The sequence below is a fragment of the Hyperolius riggenbachi genome, chromosome 1 (assembly GCF_040937935.1).
Source record: "Hyperolius riggenbachi isolate aHypRig1 chromosome 1, aHypRig1.pri, whole genome shotgun sequence".
Classification (NCBI taxonomy): domain Eukaryota; kingdom Metazoa; phylum Chordata; class Amphibia; order Anura; family Hyperoliidae; genus Hyperolius; species Hyperolius riggenbachi.
Window position 1 is genome coordinate 143,942,356 of NC_090646.1, and position 19,964 is coordinate 143,962,319.

Sequence of the window (19,964 nt, forward strand, 5' to 3'; positions counted from 1 at the left end):
TGTTGCCTAGTTCTTCTCTGATTTGTTGTCAACGGGACTGTCTTTGAAAAATGTCTTACTTGCTCTTTATTTGGACAGACTGGCTTCTGAATCCCATATTAACTCGTTCACCTCTGTAATTTATCATATATATATATTGATTTATTTTTGCTGTGTATTATTTTATATTGCTATTGTTAGTTACTTATAGTTACTTATACTCTTGTTTTTCTGCTTGCAGGTGACTATGTGTACATCATCCATCATGGGGAAATACTTGACCACACTGCTCCTATTGATGTTACTGCAACATTTTAGTGACTGTGACAAAAGCCATGGACTGCATTCTCCAGAATCATTTCAGTTTACTCAGCATCAGTACAATGCCACTATCTATGAGAACTCTGCTGCAAAGACTTACGTGGGCCACCCCATAAAAATGGGCATTTATCTTAAAAACCCTTCCTGGGACATAAAGTACAAAATAGTTTCTGGGGACAATGAAAACCTTTTTAAAGCTGAAGAGCACATTTTAGGGGACTTTTGCTTCCTGAGGATACGAACCAAAGGAGGCAACACCGCGATACTCAACAGAGAGGTCAGAGACCACTACCTCCTTTCTGTCAAAGCCGTTGATAAGAGCTCCAACGCTGAGGCACGCACAAAAGTTAGGGTTCAAGTGCTGGACACAAACGACTTGAGGCCACTGTTTTCACCAACCTTGTATAGTGTTTCCCTGCTTGAAAACACAGCAATAAGAACCAGCATCGCTAAAGTCAGTGCAACGGATGCAGATATTGGTACCAACGGGGAATTCTATTACAGCTTTAAAGAAAGGACTGACATGTTTGCTATTCATCCTACTAGTGGTGCTATAATACTAACTGGAAGACTTGATTACTCTGACACCAAGCAGTATGAGATGGAAATCCTTGCAGTTGACAGAGGAATGAAGTTATATGGAAGTAGCGGCATCAGTAGTATGGCCAGGCTAAACATTCATGTGGAACAAGCCAATGAACACGCCCCTGTTATTTCTGCTGTTACACTAACCCCTTCTGAGCATGACAAAGATTCAACATATGCTATTGTAACTGTCGATGATTATGACCAAGGATCTAATGGTGAAATTGCCTCCCTAAGCATAATTGATGGTGACCCTTCTCTGTACTTTAGGACCAACAGAACCTCTCCTGGTAGTAAAGAGTATAAGATTGTAGCTGCTAGGGACATTGATTGGGAAAGACATCCTTTTGGCTTCAATTTAACTCTACAAGCCAAAGACAAGGGCTCTCCACCGCAGATTTCTGCATTAAAAACGATCCATGTGACATCATCTAGATTTAAACATGGGCCAGTAAGATTTGAAAAAGATATTTACAAGGCAGAAGTAAGTGAGTTTGCACCCCCTGATACACCTATAGTTATGGTCAAAGCTGTTCCCAATCAATCACACTTACACTATATTTTCAAACATGCCTCCGATAGAAGCAAATTTAATTTAAACCCCAATACTGGCCTCATCACAAGTTTGTTACCTGTCAAGGCAAAATATTCTGCCCACATTGAACTGGATGTTATGACCAGTGACAAAAAAGCTTACACAAAAGTGATGATTAAAGTCATCAGCACAAACAGCAATCCACCCGAATTCACCCAAACATCATACAAAGCTATTGTGGATGAGAATGTCCCAATCGGTACTCATGTCCTTACTGTGAATGCTGTTGATACAGATGAGGGGGAAAATGGCTATATCACATACAGCCTTTCTAATCTTAATCCCGTTCCCTTTGTCATTGATCCTTTCTCTGGTGTTATCAGTACTGCCGAAGAGTTGGATTATGAGCTTATGCCAAGAGTCTATAACCTAAAAATTAGGGCTTCCGACTGGGGTTTGCCTTACCGCAGAGAGGTTGAAACTCCTGTCACAGTTACGTTAAATAATTTAAATGACAACACGCCAATGTTTGAGAAGATTAACTGTGAAGGCTCTGTCCCCAAAGATCTTGGTGTTGGGGAACAAGTAACTACTGTGTCTGCTATTGATGCTGATGAGCTCCAATTGGTAAAATACAAAATTGAATCTGGAAACGAGCTTGATTTATTTTCACTGAATCCTAATTCTGGAGTCCTTTCTTTGAAGCAGTCTCTTTCGGAAGGCCCTGGAGCAAAGGTCTCCTTTTACAGTCTGAGAATAACTGCTACAGATGGGGAACATTTGGCCAAATCAATTTTTATCAATATTACAGTCACTTCCAGCCGCAAGGTTGTTCATTTGCAGTGTGAGGAAACTGGAGTTGCCAAAATGCTTGCTGAGAAACTTCTTCAGGCCAATAAGTTGTTTAATCGTGGATCACTAGAGGAGACTTACTATGACACTCATCTGGCCAATTCCCATGCTCCGCAGTTTGTGAGTACGCTTCCTAGCAAAACTGTCATCAAGGAGAATGTAGCTGTAGGAACGAATGTTATCTGCATGGAAGCCAATGACCTTGATGCTGGTTTCAATGGAAAGCTGGTATATGCTATTTCAGGAGGTAACAATGATAGCTGCTTCACTATAGATGTAGAAAGTGGATGGATACAAATTCTTTCCTCGCTTGATAGAGAACTGAAGGACCAGTACACTTTGAATATCACAGTTTATGACCTTGGGATACCACAAAAATCCGCTTGGCAGCTTCTGGATATCGACATTCTTGATGCTAATGACAACCCTCCAGAGTTTCTTCAATATAGCTATTCTGTTGAGGTGAAGGAGCATGAGGACGGGAACCAAGCAATTATTAAAATAGAAGCTATTGACAGAGACCTGGGAGCCTCCGGTGAAGTGAGATATTCCATACTTACAGACACAGACCTCTTTATTATCGACAGTGTGACTGGTATAGTGAAAGTCCTGGAGCCACTAGACAGAGAGAAGCAGGACACACACCTTCTTAAAATAGAAGCCAGAGACCAAGCGGAGCATGAACCTCAATTGTTTTCAACTGTGCTTCTAAAAATATTAGTTGATGATGTTAATGATAATGCTCCTACCTTTATCCCACCCAACTATCATGTTAAAATCCGAGAAGATCTTCCTATAGGAACTCTAGTTACCTGGATCGAAGCATATGACTCTGATATGGGACTCTCTGGTCAAGTTCGATATAGCCTTCTGGAAAATGGTGACGGGAAATTCGAGGTAGACAAACTGAGTGGGGCTGTGCGGATAGTGCAAGAGTTGGATTATGAAGAAAAGCAGGTTTATAACCTGACTGCTCGTGCAAAAGACAGGGGGAAACCACATTCTTTGTCTTCAACATGTTACATCTGTATTGAAGTTATTGATGTGAATGAAAACCTGCATACACCACTTTTTTCAAACTTTGTAAGCAAAGCAGTAATAAGAGAAGACGTTCCCATAGGAACTTCTGTGACGACTGTGTTGGCTCATGATGAGGATTCAGGAAGAGATGGAGAGATCCGGTATTCAATAAGGGATGGTTCTGGTATTGGAGTGTTTACAATACATGAAGAAAAAGGTAAGAGCTTATGTATATATTTATTTTAGATTTATATTTTTTACATATTTATTCTTGGATTGTGTTCCAGACTATGTTCTTTCACACATTTGGAATGAAAAGTTATTTAATTAGGACAGAGGTTTAATTTCTGAAAAAAAAATGTATCCACCAGTTCGCATCATAGTGCCTGTTCAGTTAACCTCCCTGGCGGTACGCAGTTTCAATGTCTGCATTCGCGGGAGGATTTTTGGCTATAAAATGTTATTTATATTCTTCAGCTAGCACTTCACTAGCTAAGTATGCCCCCCAAGTGCCTCCGGTCCCCTCTGATCCCCCCGATTGCTGCCGGTAATATTTACCCGTCCACGATCCTGCGAGAGCCGCAGCTTCTCCATGCAGCTTCACTCGTCACTATGGCGACGATCGGACATGACGCCTGACGTCATCGACGTCATGCGCAGTTCCGATCCTCCCCACAGCGAAGCCGGGAGCTGATTAGCAGGCTGCGCCAACGCGGGATCCCTGGGGGTACGTATACCTGCGGCAATCGACGGCGATCAGAGGGGACCGGAGGCACTTGGGGGGCATACTTAGCTAGCGAAGTGCTAGCTGTAGAATATAAATACCATTTTATAGCCAAAAATCCTCCCAGAGCCATGTGATCCCCTGCGGCGGATAGCCCGACCTTAGGTCGGGCTTACCGCCAGGGAGGTTAAATCAATTTAGAAGCATAATTTTTTTAAGGTTAGTTTGTGAGATTGGGCTTTGGCTCCCCCTCCTGCGTAATTCAGCTTGCTTTTGGTCAGGCAAGGTGCACATCCCTTAGATGGTGCAATAAAGAGGCGAGAGGGAGCGGGTCACGGCTCGGCTTCAAGAACGCAGGCTAAAGTTGCTAAATGTATAATAAGCTTTCAAGTCCTTGCTGGTAGATCTAGAAGGAATCTTTAGTTCTGTACAGTATTTGTGAGGTTTGCATTTATCTCTAGGTAACCGTTATGTTTTAGACAAAATCTTTTTATCACTGGCAATTTCTGACTTGCCCCGTTCCTTCTGGCTCATTTCCAGGTTCAGCATTCCACATTCCTAAGTGTCATAGAATAGTATGGGGAACATGTCACGTAAGCAACTTACATGTGCCCTAGTCATGGCTGGCTACTGCCAATTGCATGGTCTCTATTTAAAAATGCTAGATGATACTAGGTGACAAAAGGTACCGGCTAAAGTCTGGTAGTAACCACTCCTAATGGAGTCTATTGCCTACAACTAGTGACTGAAACTACAACAGCATCAGAGAAAAGATTCATTTCTGCAGCAAAGTTCCCTTTATCATATAATCCTAAAGCTGGCTGGGAGAACACAGTAGAGAATTGGGTAGTTCAAGTCCAAGTATGAAGAACAGTTCCCCAAACATGCACATTCCCATTGACTCCATAATGGACTGAAACTGAGCCAACTAAGAAGGAAGAAATGGAGCCAGTCAAAGCCGGCAGGTGATCAGTTACTTGGTGCGTAACTTGATTTTTAATCAGTTATTTCAGTGGCAGAATTTAGCTTCCTCTCTTGGTCAGTTGATAGTTGCATTTTATTTTATTTCTCTATTTTGCTTATCAGTTGAAAGAAGGCAGCTTTCTAGTGAAAGTGCCATGGAGTTACGGTAATGTTGGTGTGTATATCTCCACTCACTTCCATCTTCTGACGTTTTATGGAGATTAGCAGATACATTCCATTACAGAATAGTTTTATTGAAATTTGTATATGTTACGGCCAGAACCCGAAGTTTGGCCAGAACTAGAAGTGGCCGGCCACTTCGGGTTCTGGCCGGCCAATGCGCGAACTGGCCGCTGCGCTGCGGCCAATGTGAGGAATGAAACAATTCCTGTCAGGTTTAATGGGATGTTGCGGCCGCAGCGCAGCGGGTAAATGTATCCCACATCTTTACTTTATTCAATGGCATTAAGCCGCCCGGCTTTTTCCCTCCGCCTCTCTCTCCTCCCCCCGCCTCTCTCTCCTCCCCCCCCCGCCTCTCTCTCTCCTTCTCTTTATGGGGCACAGCCGGGCCAGGGACACGCGTGTCCCTCCGGAGTCGTTCGTCGCGGCAGGAGGGAATCCTGCCGTTCTTGCAGAGCGGGTGCTGGCAGAAGCGATGTCTGCAGCCTCCCCGCTCTGCTCTCCTGCCGCGACGAACGACTCTCCTGGACACGCGTGTCCCCCGCCCGGCTGCCCATAAGAGAAGGGGAGAGAGAGGCGGGGGGGGGGGGAGGAGAGAGAGGCGGAGGGAAAAAGCCGGGCGGCTTAATGCCATTGAATAAAGTAAAGATGTGGGATACATTTACCCGCTGCGCTGCGGCCGCAACATCCCATTAAACCTGACAGGAATTGTTTCATTCCTCACATTGGCCGCAGCGCAGCGGCCAGTTCGCGCATTGGCCGGCCAGAACCCGAAGTGGCCGGCCACTTCTAGTTCTGGCCAAACTTCGGGTTCTGGCCGTAACATATATAAAAATACACTTGTGTGTCAGATCCCCACAGCTTTAAAGGCCATGGATTGTGTTAAAACAAACCTGAACTGAAAATACACTAATGATGAGATAAACAATTGTATCTATAGTCCTGCTCTTAATTTTTTTCTTTCCTAGAATCCCATAGTCTTTTTTGTGATTAAAAGGAAACCTGAAGTGAGTGGGATGTGGAGGCTGACATATTTCTTTCCTTTTAAACAATACTAGTTGCCTGGCTGTCGTGCTGATCCTTTGCCTCTGAAACATTTAGCCATAGACCCTGAGCAAGCATGCAGATCATGTTTCTGACTGGATTAGCTGCAGGCTTGTTTTAGGTGTGTGAAGAGATCAGCAGGACTGCCAGGAAACCGGTATTGTTTAAAAGAAAATAAATATGGCAGCCTTTATATCCCTCTCACTTCAGATTGCATTTAAAAGCTTCAAATGTATGTTAATATTTTATTGTCTCAGCTGAATGACAGTCTTTGCCACTCCCATCTTGAACATTGACCTTTTTATCTATGCCCTGCACTCAAAATAGGTATATTGCATGTAATTAGTTATTAGTGACAGTGATAAATCAAGTCAGACTTATGAGAAAGTGTCATTTACACACCAGAATTCTTAACCCTCACTTTGAAAAATTTAGAAAAGAGCAGGGCCTATTCATATGTATGGATCAGAACTGTACATACACATGTTAATCTCATCATATCACATAATTTTGGGTACCCTTTAAATGCCAAGGGTGTGTACACACGAGACAGTATTTACTGCTGGCTGAGAAACAATCCAACAAAATGACTGAATTGTCCATTTATAGGCTATAGATTCAGCTGCAGGCCAATAATGACCAGTAAACTATAGTTTTCTTGGTCACTTAATGATGCGAAGGTAAATCTCAATCGGTCCTGCACATTTAACGCCGCCAGAGCAGCTGACAGATATACACTGGAGCCATTAGGAACCGGATGAGAACAATGGATCAGTCGGGAAAGCCATTGCAGTCACGTGAACAGTGTTTGTGCTTTACCACAGATCACCTGCTGAATGTGAATCAATCATAGTGATCAATTGCCCAAAGATTGGCTGTGGATGGATGTGTGCACAACCTGGTGCAGTCATTCATATCACTGCCTGGTCTGTATGAGCTGTACTATGGCCACAATGTGGTGGATGGAATGAGCAAATAGGCCTGGGGCACACCAGAGGAGTTTTTCTGAGCGTTTTGAGTTTTTAAATCTGCTGCTAATGTTATCCTATGTGTCTGTGCACACTGGAGCAATGAGGTTTTGTAAAAAACCCCATAAAATTACATTGGGAAGAGCTTTTAGAGGTTTCAAAACCTCTTCCCAATGTAATGCTATGGGTTTTTTTACAAAACCTCATTGCTCCAGTGTGCACAGACACATAGGATAACATTAGCAGCAGATTTAAAAACTCAAAACGCTCAGAAAAGCTCCTCTGGTGTGCACCAGGCCATACACCACATTTTTCATGGTGTCAGTCCTTGGGTCATGCATTGGCATCTCCTCCTTTGCGACAAAAATAGAATCCGTAAGGTGCCCATTAACGGTACAATTTTTTCATCAGATGCATTCTTTTGATGCCATTTTTATGATCGAATTGTACAGAAAACTACAGTGTGTGGCAAAACTCAATGTATAATCATTATATGGTCGATTGGAACAGAAAATGCAGGTGATCTGAAAGTTGGATTTTACAATAGTATCTGAAGAGAGAAAATGCCCTAAACGACCCGTTTATGGGAACAATCGATAATCACCTTCCGATTACTTTTCATCGTAAAAATTGTGTCAAAAGATCTCATCTTATGAAAAAAGTGTACCGATAACGGGCACCTTTAGTAAATTAGTTATTTTTTGTAATGTTTAGTGTTTTCAACAGCTTTCCGTTTTAAATCAATATCGCATCTTCCCGTTAGACCAGAATTCTCCTTTCATGTTGATTAAAGAATATTTCAATCAATGGCATGAAAAGAACAGTATGTCGGGTAGCATAATTTGTACACAAAAAATTGTTGTTGTTGTTCTTACGTCTGATTAAATGGGAATGCATGAGTGATGAGGAAGAAGTGATTGCGCAGTTTATTAGCTGCCCGCCGGTTTCGCCTGTTTTCTGCTGCCCTCTTGCAGATGTTGGTAAAACACTCGATTACACACACACAAACACACCACTCCCCATTCCTCACTGTCCTATCGCCCATCACATATGCTAATTTATCGGCATGGCGATTAGCTGTGGATCCCTCTACCTGTATTTGCTTCCTTCCTCTTTTCATTCTGCACTAGGGAGATAAAACACAGGAAATTATGCTTTGAGGATTATCAGGAAAAATGTGTTTGCTTTTCATGCACAGAGAAAAAAAAAAAAGAGAGAATGAAATGCAGTTATCTCCAACGCCAACTTCAGATACATTTTTTTTCTGCGCTGTGTGTTTAGTATTAGCCCTTTATCAGAGTTTAAATTCTATAGCTTGTTCTAAAGCGCTCCACAGCCTCTTTGATGTAAAACAAACATGTTTGTTTTTCTGTGGGCTGGGAATCTGCTGAAACAGCCGGAGCATTTTTTTACATCCTGCTGAGTGAGGAGGCCTGGCAGGTAAATAGAGGGAACTTTGTCCCACCCTCATTTCATCTGGCATCCCTTTATGACTGGGACTGTATTGTGGACTGGGTTTGGACAGCCCTCTTGTCTCTGAATGGCTTCGTGATAGAAGCAGCCTAAAATAGAATATAGACCTGGACATTAGCATAGTGGGCTCATTCAGGAAGTGAAGTACAAAGCACATATGCAAAATAAGGTAATCAATGAGAGCCAATCTGTTTTCTAAACATTACTACACCTATAATGTTTGGGGGAATTTTTAGAAAGACAGAAGGAGGGGGTAAAACCACTGTCAGCAAGTTACTGCTCTCTGTGATCCATATAGGGAGATTTCTTTTTCTCATTTCCTGTGTTTTGTGACAGCTCTGAGTTGGATTGCTTGTGAGGAATATTTTCTCCGCAGGATCATAGATCCTTCATACCAAGGGGAAAAACATGTTTTTTTTTGTTTGTTTTGTTTTTTGCTTTCAATTGTGATTTGTGTTACCATCTAGGAGATTCACCTGCACTTTCTGTCTTTGGACACCCATGAGTGCGAAGAGGAAGTGAGTTGAATTTTCCTCACCGTGAATACAGACAGCAGTAAAAGCTAGCAAAGGTTTTATCACTTGAGCGTGGGGTCCTCTAGAGCTGTTTCAGCGGGTACAGTTAAAAATGGCGCAGAGTGAGTAATAACGCACCGTTCTGCCGATCATAAAATGCTATTTACCGTTTTAATGTAAATACATTAAAACGGTAAATAACGTTTTATAAAAGATGTATTAGCAGAACGGTGCGCCATTGCAGGGGGGCTAGTGAGGCAGCGGTGGTCAGGGGGGAAGAGGCAGCAGGACAGTAGGCAGCGGGGTGGAGGGAGGAGGATTAGGTGGAGGGAGGATTAGGTAGCATTATTATACATTACCTAGTCCTGGCCGGCGATCGCTCCTTCACTTCATAGTTAGCTTGCAGGAGTCCTCATCCAGCCAATCAGCATGCAGAAACTGAAGCTGTATGGTGATTGGCTGGATGCAGGACTCCTGAAAACTAACAGAAGTGAAGGAGCGATCGCCGGCCGGGACTAGGTAATGTATCCCTCGGCACACATCCTCCACCTAATCCTACTCCCTCCACCCCGCTGCCTGTCCCGCTGCTTCTCCCCCCGACTCCGCTGCCTAAAGTTTTTAAAGATATAACCCGATAAATATTGTTTTATGTCAATTACTCCTGCGCCCTTTTTATACCGTTGGCGCTGTGCGCCATTTTTGCCTGTTCCAGTTTCAGCAGTGTTTTGGAATTGCCAGCGATTCCAAGGTGCTAGGTCAATGAAAGTCAATGGAGGGGTTCCCACAGTAGTGATTGCACTTACTCAAAATCGCAGTTGCGGTGCCTGCAGCATTTTTTGGAGCATTTGCTCTTCAATACAAAATATAGGATTGCTGCAAAATCACTTTTCAGTTGCTGTACAAAGCGATTTTGCAGCTCATTTGCTACCAAACCTATGGAGATCACAAATCGTCATGGAAATCACAATTCAAGATTGCTGTACAAATCGCTTGCATGAAATTCAAAATCACTTAAAAAAACGCCAGAAATTATTTAGAAAAACATCCAACATTTCTACATCCACATGGTGCAGTATGGAGGAGGGATAGGAGCTTTATTCCAGGAGGTAAGGAGGAGTTCTCTCTTTCCCATATTCCTCCTCTTCATTTACCCTTCCTGTATAGTTTGTAATAACAAGTGATGCATTTCATATCACATCCCTCTCCTGCTTCACCTATTCATAAACAATAGCAGTGCCCACATATGCACCGATATAGCAGTTGCTGTTACACCCTTATGACTCTCTGCCTGTTCAGTCATTAACTTCATCCTCTAAAAAAGTTATCTAGGGTTTTCCCTTGCTATTTACCAGAGTTGGGTAATGAGATGCACATTATTCTGGCTTGCATGCAAATGTAATGCTCATAGTATTGAGCTTGGAATTGGGCCAATCAGATGCTCTTACCCTTTACTCTGATTGGACTGTTTCTAAGCTGCATACAATTTGCATGGTATTTGAGAATTATTAGCATCTTGTTGCACAGCTCTACTCTGCACTGAGCAGAAACTCTCCAGGGCTGAACACGGGGCCAGTGAGATTCAGATTAATAATTGCAACCTGTGAGTTTGATTAATTAATGAAGTGTCAGGTACTAATCTGTAGTTTGCCAATATCTATACTAATTTCAGTTCATGTAGAATCAGATCCAGCTGTTTCCTTCTGATTAGCACCTCCATGATCTTGTTCAGTCCTCACTATTTCTGGACAATGTGGAACATTGAAAAATGTCAATTTTAGATCCTATGTCTACTGCCCACCCAGCTCTTTCTAGTCTTCTATCACCAATATCCTTTATATGATTTTCCTTATTTTCCTACCCACCAAAGATGAGTTTTAAATATTTCTATGTTTTTGTATTCTACGAAGACAGAATTAGCAGAGGCTAATGCTGGGAATACACGGTTCGTTTTTGCCTTCGTTTAAACCTTCGATTCGTTCGGTAAACGAATCGAGTGTTGAAAACGTATGTGAAAATAGTCATAATCTCATTATAGTTTCGATTAATAGACCCCAAAAACGAACGACTAGTGATCGAACATGTTTGATATTATCTCTCTTTATCCATCTAATCGAGCCATTGGTAGGCTTGATGGCTGTTCAGATCGATTATATATTCGTTTATGCTAGTCCGTCCCTGTAAAAAGGGATTTTCGTTTCGTTTCTTTGCAGCCTTCGATCATTGGAAAAACGAAACCATCAGAATCGAAAAAAAAAACCGAAACCGTGGGTGGTGATATTAACCGTATGACCGATTATTTCGGGATCGAAAAGGACAAAAGGCACAATCGAAACGAAGGTTTAAACGAAGGCAAAAACGAACCGTGTATTCCCAGCAATAACCAGAACTTTGCGTGTGGCTAATCTAATTTGGAAACTAAGGCCTTTTTCACACAGGAGGCTGAACTGCACGCTTGTCAGTCACATGTTCCTTTTGGACTGCAGTTCCAAGCTGCCGTATGTCAGCATTAACATACAATATTGGCCTGAATTCACTAAGCTTATCTCCTGTCTTTAATGACGTTTCTAGAGTTATCACCATGGTGATAAGGCATGTAGTATTCAGGAAACATTTTACCTGAATCAAACCTAAAGGTAACTCTTCTGTCTTTAAGTTAAGGTGAGATCTCTTAAGTTAACTCTTTAATCCTTAAAATAACTCCAGTATTCTAAAGTTAAAGACAGGCTGTCTTGGGTGTGAAAATAACTACAGAGGAGTTAACGTAACTACAGAGGAGGTAACTTAAAGGGAACCTAAACTGAGAAGGATATGGTTTTTTCCTTTTAAAATAATACCAGTTGCCTGACTCTACTGCTGTTCCTGTGTCTCTGATACTTTTAGCCACAGCCCCTGAACAAGCATGCAGATCCGGTGCTCTGACTGAAGTCAGACTGGATTAGCTGCATGCTTGTTTCAGGTGTGTAATTCAGCCACTACTATAGTCAAAGATATCAGTAGGACTGCCAGGCAACTGGTATTGTTTAAAAGGAAATAACCATATCCCTCTCAGTTTAGGTTCCCTTTAAGGCATAAAGAGATAAGATAACTCTCTCACTGTGTGGTGGCAAGTTTTCTCTTGCCTTATTATCTCCAGCATGATCTTAGTGAGTTGAGGCCAAATGTGGTTACTAGGTAGCAAACTATTACATTATGTTGCGTCTGAGCTTAGCCATGACTGTGCTCAGATGTGACTCATTGCAGAGGCTGCCTCTCTACTCTCGTGCTGGGTGCTAGCAAGTGTCCAGCCGGTGCATGGGAGCAGCTCATAAGTGCTAGGTTGACAGCCTTCGGCCCCTGTGTGAAAGTGGCCTGATGCTTTTTTGACCAATAGCTTGAATCTGTTACATTTATCAGTTAATGGAGCATATTACAATAAATTGTGGTAAAATTGCTGTGCACAGGTAGTGCACACCAATTTTACTAATACTTAATGCTAGATACACGATTAGCGCAACTTGTGTTATCCAAGCAATGCTTGCATTAGTATCTTTTACACCAGCAGTGTATACGTAATCTAGGTAACGTGGGTTGCGCTGACTTTGTTATACATGCTGTGTAAGTACCGGTAAAATTGCCACGCTCTGCTTGCTCCAATGCATCATTACTTTATACATCTGATGAGTTCTATGCAGAAGTGGGCAATACATGTTTCAGGAACCATATCTGCACTCACCTCATTGGATTAATCTACAGGTCTGTCAGGGAGACTCAAAGTAGGAAAAACGAATGATGCCAGACTACACTTCCCAGAATCCCAAGTTCCCTTTCAGATGGACAGCCGAACTGCGCACTTGCCGAGCAGTTCAGTCTCTCGTCTTCTGCCCCCCAGTGCAATTCAGGTGCAATTAAATGCAGCAGAATTGCAGCAGTTGTAACACCATGCATGTCAAACATTGACCCGCTGTGGTGTTACTGGGCAGCAGAGGAACACGCCTGTACATCGTCGGTACTAAGCGCTAACAAGGGCCCAGCCGCCTCAGAAGAGCAGCTGACAGGCGGTGAATTCACCGCTTATCAGCTACTTGTGTGAAAGGGTCCTTAGAGAAGCAACTATGTGTCTATATAAGGAAGTGAGTATATATTAGCATAGTTGATTTACTTTATATGCATTTATTGCAGGAATAGACAGACTTTTATGGAATCCAGGAGCCAGTAGGTAAGTTTTAGGAGGCAGCTTCATTGAAAAACATTACAAAAAGTCCTGTAAGTTAGTCGCCTGCTGTAATGTTTGAGAAGCCTTGGCTTTGTGGCTCCTGGGATTTGTCCGGCCCCTGATTTATAGGCACATTAGAAAGACATTCATAAATAATGCTAATCCACCAGCTACATAAAACAGCAGCAGTAAATTAATAAGACACATTAAATGCACATAAACGAATATCTATGCAAAGTTACTGGAATGCCTGAAGCTCAGTTAATATGAAAAGGTATAATTGGAATCTAATTAGTTTTCATATACGCTATAATATACTTGCAACCGTCCCACAATATCAAGGCAATATTTCTCTATAAATGTACGATTTTCATTTTTTTTAAAACAATAATTACATTGAATATCCATGTCTTTAGCACAGTGCAGCGTTATATTATATTCCTAATGATAGAATCTGCAGAGTATTAACAATTTTAACTTATAATATCCCTAATTATGCGGAATTTGAATTGTTAATATTATTCATCTTTATTTTTTTCTAAGCAGGCTATCCTTATTCACAGTCCAAGTAAACCTGAAATAGAATGAGGCAAATTCTAAGAGCAATCAGGATTATAAATGAATATAAGCATTTCATGGGTCAAATGTTCTTGCAGCCGCAGTGCAGCTTTCTGTTCCTCACCACTGGTAGCAGCTTCTGGGCGGGTCAGTCAGATGTAATCATGTGACACAAAGTAGGAAGAACAATAGAACCCAGACATTACATTAGACAAGACAAGACAAATAACATTTATATTGCGCTTTTCTCCTTGCGGACTCAAAGCGCCAGAGCAGAGCAGCAGCCACTAGGGCGCGCTCTATTGGCAGTAGCAGTGTAAGGGAGACTTGCCAAAGGTCTCCTACTGAATTAGTGCTGGCTTACTGAACAGGCAGAGCCGAGATTCGAACCCTGGTCTCCTGTGTCAGAGGCAGAGCCCTTAACCATTACACCAGGTAGCCATACATCAGGCGACTTGGCAGCCGATCCACCATCCAATTCGATTATTATAATCAAATCAGATGAAAATTGGTGCCGCCAAGTGCATGTCCGATTGTCAATGCGAACAATTTCGGTCCCGAAATTGTTTGCATTGTCGATTGCACATGCTGCAAGATATTGGGCAGACTTGCTCGGTGCGCGTTGGTAACGGTGTGCAATTTCGGGAAGATTGACAAATGCAACAAAACCCCCAGCACTTTCCCCCTAATGTTTGGTGTGTCGTCGTCGTCCCCCCACCTGGGGCCCAGTGCATGTTATACATTACCTTTCCACCACCTCCGCTTGTTCTCTCAGGCAGCGGGTGCTCTCCACTCTCCATACACGATCACCCCACGTGGTTGCCTAGTAAGGGGCGCACGCATGAGTTACTAGGCAACCACGTGGAACGCGTGTATGCAGGACAGAGTGCGCCTGGAGCCTGCGGGAACATGTGGAGGTAATGTACAACATGCACTGGGTACTGTGGGACACTTAACATTAGGGGGAAAGCCCTGGGGTGGCGAGGCGGTCGGATGTGGCGTCATAAGGCCAATTCCGGATTGATTTCAGCATGCAATGGATCAGGAATCTGCCTGTGGTATACCCATACATTGCCTGATAAATGGCTACGTTAAAGGTGTGTACACACCTAACAACTGATGACCAGATCACAGACCAGTTGAAACCCGATCCCCATGGGTGACATCGTTGGGCCGGCCTGTACAGATGTGTGTGTACTGCGTAGCTGCTATAATATTCTGTTGCTATGCTGAAGGCAAAAGGGATGATGGAGTGACGTGTGCATGACCTCATGCGCCGGGCAGGGGAGCGGCATCTTCAAAGAAGTTGACCGCCTCTCAGCCCAGTTTATCCACCGGGCAGATTGCTTGGACAGCCAGGCAACTGATATTGCTTAAAAGGAAATAGATATGGCAGCTTCCATATTCTCACTGCAGTTGTCCTTTAATTATTGTTCCACTATGCTTGTTGGATGAAGAGTAGAATAGGGGCTTGCCATTTTTCTTCCCAAAGATCTATAAAGGTAACCAGGTTAATATGACCCATGCTCCATGCTTCATACATGGAAACATTTTATGATCATTCAGTTTTCATTTTAAAGACAGAGACCAGAAATTGCTCCACTCTAATCAAGCTGCTTGCTTTGTAGAGGGCACGGTCTTTGATACAGGATTTGGTTTTGAAGCAGGACATCTGCTTTGTTTTAGAGGTGTTTTCTTGGGTCAGAGTAACAAGGGGCTGAAAATGATTAGGTAATGTTTACTCTCTGCTTTGAAGATTGAAGCTTAATCATACACTGCCTTCACATGCAGAACACGTCAGCATTATCCGAGACTAGACTTTACTACTTCTCAATCAAATGCGTAGTCACCGTCCGCTTTATTATGTCCCGAGAACATCACAGCTGAATGTTTTTTAAACGGCAGGTTAGAAAATAGCAGCATGTAATTAGTTGCTATGGGCACTCTCCTTTCAGACGCTCTTACATAATACTCAGCATGACCTCAAATGATGTCTAATAGCAGTATAACTTCAGAGGCCTTTGAAATGCTGTCCGCTGGCCATATGGTGTTTACCGGTGGAAAAATATGGTTTGCAGTGGCAGCTATATTATAGTATAAGCAGTAAAGCTGGACTCCAGGCAAGCCGCTAAATACACAAATGAAATACAGGATGTGTGACATGTCTTTCCCGGCAACTGATTTGTAATTCTGTCTAGGCAGTGCTGTGATTTACAGCAAACCTGAACTAAACTTGCCTTTGCTTGTTCTTCTCTGTCATATTCAACATGGTTAAATAGTAATGATTTTATGAATGTGCATTGCCATCTAACCTTCTTGGCCAGGGTTGCAGAATTTATTTCTCTTTGTCGTGGAGGAGGCCATATTGTTTTCTATAAATTCTTAAAATCACACAATGCACCTGAGGCCGGTTTCACTTTAGCAGCCTTCGTTTTAGTTGTGTTGCGATCAAATGATCATATCGCACCGCAACGCTAAAAACGTGCTTTGTAGATACCTGCAGTAGTGAGCCTTCATGCAATTCTTGTTAGCGAATAAGATCTTAAGTGAGGCTCTCTAGCGCTCACTTCCTGTGGTGGAAATACGCATTGCAAGCAAGTGTATTGTCAAAGCTTTCTACCATGCATGTGCGCAGCAACGTGAAAGCAAACATTTGCAGTGCCATTGACTTACGTGACTTCGGGTCAACGCACGCCGCCGCGGATGTTGACCGGTAGCACCAGGGCTGTGGAGTCGGTACAAAAATCCACCGACTCCTCAGGTTAAGATTCCACCGACTCCTCGACTCCAACTCCTCTAATTTGCATATTACAATCTTGTTGGTTGAAAGTATGTAACATGAAATGCATCTCTTAACTCCCAATGCTTAGGAATTTTAAAAGACAACTGAAGTGAGAGGGATATGAAGGCTGTCATATTTACTCTCTTTTAAATAATACCAGTTACCTGGCTAGCCAGCTGATCTTCTGCCTCTAATACTTTTAGTCATAGACTAAATCTAGTCCTTGATAAGAGTACTTGTAGAAGGTATAGACAGGAACAAAGAACATCTATCAGGCCCTAGGCAATGTGCCTGTGGGTACATGTAAGAGTGATGTGCAGGTACTCTGCAGGGGAATGAGGGGATTCTCTTTCTATTACACATTCTTCATGCAGAATCTGAACATCTATCAGGCCCTAGGCAATGTAAGTGTGGGTACATGTAAGAGTGATGTGCAGGTACTCTGCAGGGGAATGAGGTAATTCTTCCTCTATTACACATTCTTCAGGTACAATCTGAACCAGGTTTATGGGTGATAGACAACACCTCTGTGTTCAATGTGCACAACATTCTCAGTGGATTCCCTGCAGCTCTGTGGGGAGTGCATATGTAGAGTATAGTACTACTGTGTAACAAAGTAAACCTGAGACAGATGAAATTAAAGTTTTATACATACCTGGGGTTTCCTCCAGCCCCCTTCAGGCTAATCAGTCCCTTGCTGTTCCCCTCCGCCACCTGGATCTTCTGCTATGGGTCCAGGTACTTGAGCCAGTCGGGCGTAGCGCGCATGCACACACTCCGCCGCTGGAAGCGTACTACACCTCTGCAGCACAATTGCGCAGGGGCAGAATGTTCCTGGCTGTGGGAGTGGCACACGGCCGGACTGCGCTGACTGGCTGAATTACTGGGACTCATAGCAGAAGATCCAGGTGGCGGAGGAGGACAGCGAGGGACTGATTAGCCTGAAGGGGGCTGGAGGAAGCCCCAGGTATATATAAAACTTTTCTTCTCATCCGTCTCAGGTACCCTTTAATTTGTAGTCATCAAACCAAATTTTAACAACATATCAAATGATTTGATTTCATGAGCAAAGAGAGTGATAAGTGCTGAAAAGTTATTTTTAGAGAAGATGAGAAATTATCTCCTGAGAGAAAACTAAGGACCACATATCAAATGGCCCATTCGCAAGGGACAGTGCAGTGTCCTCCCCAGTGGTGTTTTGTGTCTGGTTGGAGTCTGGAGTAGATGCATTTCCAACAGATTTGGAAATGCATCTACTCCAGACTCCAACCAGACTGACAAGCTTGATCAGATCCTATTAATGATTGTGCATTTTTACGTTTCTCTTGTGATCCAGGAAATTGTGCAAAAAATGTCAGTTTCACATTACAGTGTTAAGCCTAGCTAATCCTCCCTGGCGGGATGATATTATTTCCAGATTTTATTGTCCAAAATCAGTGCGATTTTTTTTCCACAAGCTTTTAGACCCTAAAAATCATACTGCTAGATAGCTCTGTGGCAACCATACACGTTCCACACCTGCAATGGATCCAACTCCAGATTACCAATCTCAGCTGCGCATTTCCTTCCTGAGCCTGACTGGTTACTGCTAAGGAGGTTTTATAAAACAATAGAAAAGGGAGTTTGTTACCAGGAAAAGAAGAAGAAGAAAGCAAAAGAGAAAAAAATGCATCTGGCTCACAGACAAATCAGTAGGGGTTGATTCACTAAGCTACACTGCTCAAGCAGAGCAGCTTAGTGTGGCAGAGCAAGTAAAATGTTCAAAGTAGGCACGCTACTGCTGTAGCATGCACTACTAACTTACTCGAGTTCCCCCAAAACTGATGGCCGCTCCAATTGTCCCACCCTGGATCCTGTTAGGTCCAGTGACTTTGTAGAACCAGATCCCCGCACTTTGATAGGCCCAATAGGCTGCCTGTCACTTAACAGGCAGCCTATTGGGCCAAAGTGCGGGGAGCTCTTCCTACAAAGTGAATCAATCCCCAAGTCAGTTAGCTAATTGTTCAGGCTGTTAATTCAGTATTTCTCCTGTCTGGCTCATGGGGAAATTGCTAATGTTGCTGAAAGACATGTCTGACAGTACCGCTGCCTGGCGGACCAACTGTATACACATCACCATGGTAACAGGGATGTGAGCCCTCTGCAGCACATGCACACTGTCCCAGTTTGAAACATATGGTATGGCTCTCATGGAAATACATTTTAAAATATGTAAACGAGATAAACAGAGGAACACCAAGAGCCCCAATAGTGTAGTATGTATTGACAAAGGGAATAATGACAAAGAGTAATAGTTGTTATACTCACAAGCATGGGTCACCAATGGGCAACCACTGTAAAGGCAGGTGGGGAGATTATCCTGACCCCACTCAGGAATAAGTCGCCCTCTGTAGATAGTAGAAAAGGGTCGCAACCCTCCACCCAGGGTGGATACAATATTATATAGGAGAGCACATAGGCGCCAAAAGGATAAAAGGGGTTTTAAAGGAGCTTAAAAGCCAAAAATTTAGTAATTAGAGGAGGCAGTGGTGGACTTACCTCCTCCAAGCAGACACAACACGACTGTACATGCAGTCTATTTATTAACGAACTCCAGATAAAACAAAGCAACACGTTTCACGGGTCAGCGCCCGCTTCCTCAGGCAGTCGAGGTGCCCAGTGTTGTTTGTTTTGCTAGATGCTGTAACTCCTTTTTCTTCTGCCTGAGGAAGCGGGCACTGACCCGTGAAACGCGTTGCTTTGTTTTATCTGGAGTTTGTTAATAAATAGACTGAATGTACAGTCGTGTTGTGTCTGCTTGGAGGAGGTAAGTCCACCACTGCCTCCTCTAATTACCAAATTTTTGGCTTTTAAGCTCCTTTAAAGCCCTTTTTATCCTTTTGGCGCCTCTTTTCTCTCCTATGTACTTTTAAAATATGTGGCGTTTATGGCTCTCTCAGCCAAAAAGGTTCCTGACCCCTGGTCTACAGTATAACATTATGCTACTGATATTAAAGGCTCAATATCTCAACACTCATAGCTCCTACACACTCGCAAATTTTAAAGGAGTTATCAGGCAAACCTGGTGAAAATAAGCTTTAATCACCTGGGGCAGTTTGCAGCGGCCCACATGGCCATGATTGAAAGCGGTGCTTCGCGCAGGCGCAGTAAGGCCGACCCCACGGTCGGCCTCTGCCCCATGCACGGAGACCGGGACATCGGCTGGGAGCAGAACGGTCGGCGTGGGACAGTCGGCTGCAAGGGGCTGGAGAAAGCCCCAGGTGAGTAAGGGCC

The 19,964-nt window shown here is 43.2% G+C and overlaps 1 protein-coding gene and 1 long non-coding RNA gene across 6 annotated transcripts in view; one reads left to right on the forward strand and one right to left on the reverse strand.

Moving 5' to 3' along the window:
• Nucleotides 1-8,208, reverse strand: part of LOC137567296 (uncharacterized) — a 31,133-nt gene extending 22,925 nt beyond the window's left edge. The window contains exon 1 of the long non-coding RNA XR_011030975.1: nt 8,047-8,208. This is a non-coding gene — a long non-coding RNA (uncharacterized lncRNA). The remainder of the gene's footprint in view (nt 1-8,046) is intronic.
• Nucleotides 1-19,964, forward strand: part of FAT1 (FAT atypical cadherin 1) — a 376,731-nt gene that overhangs the window by 138,183 nt on the left and 218,584 nt on the right. For all 5 annotated transcript variants that reach the window (XR_011030974.1, XM_068278660.1, XM_068278659.1 and 2 more), the window contains exon 2: nt 221-3,509. Coding sequence is in view for 4 of the 5 variants with exons in the window: in XM_068278660.1 (XP_068134761.1) it covers nt 227-3,509 (3,283 nt within the window). In the remaining variant the exon portion in view is untranslated. The remainder of the gene's footprint in view (nt 1-220; nt 3,510-19,964) is intronic.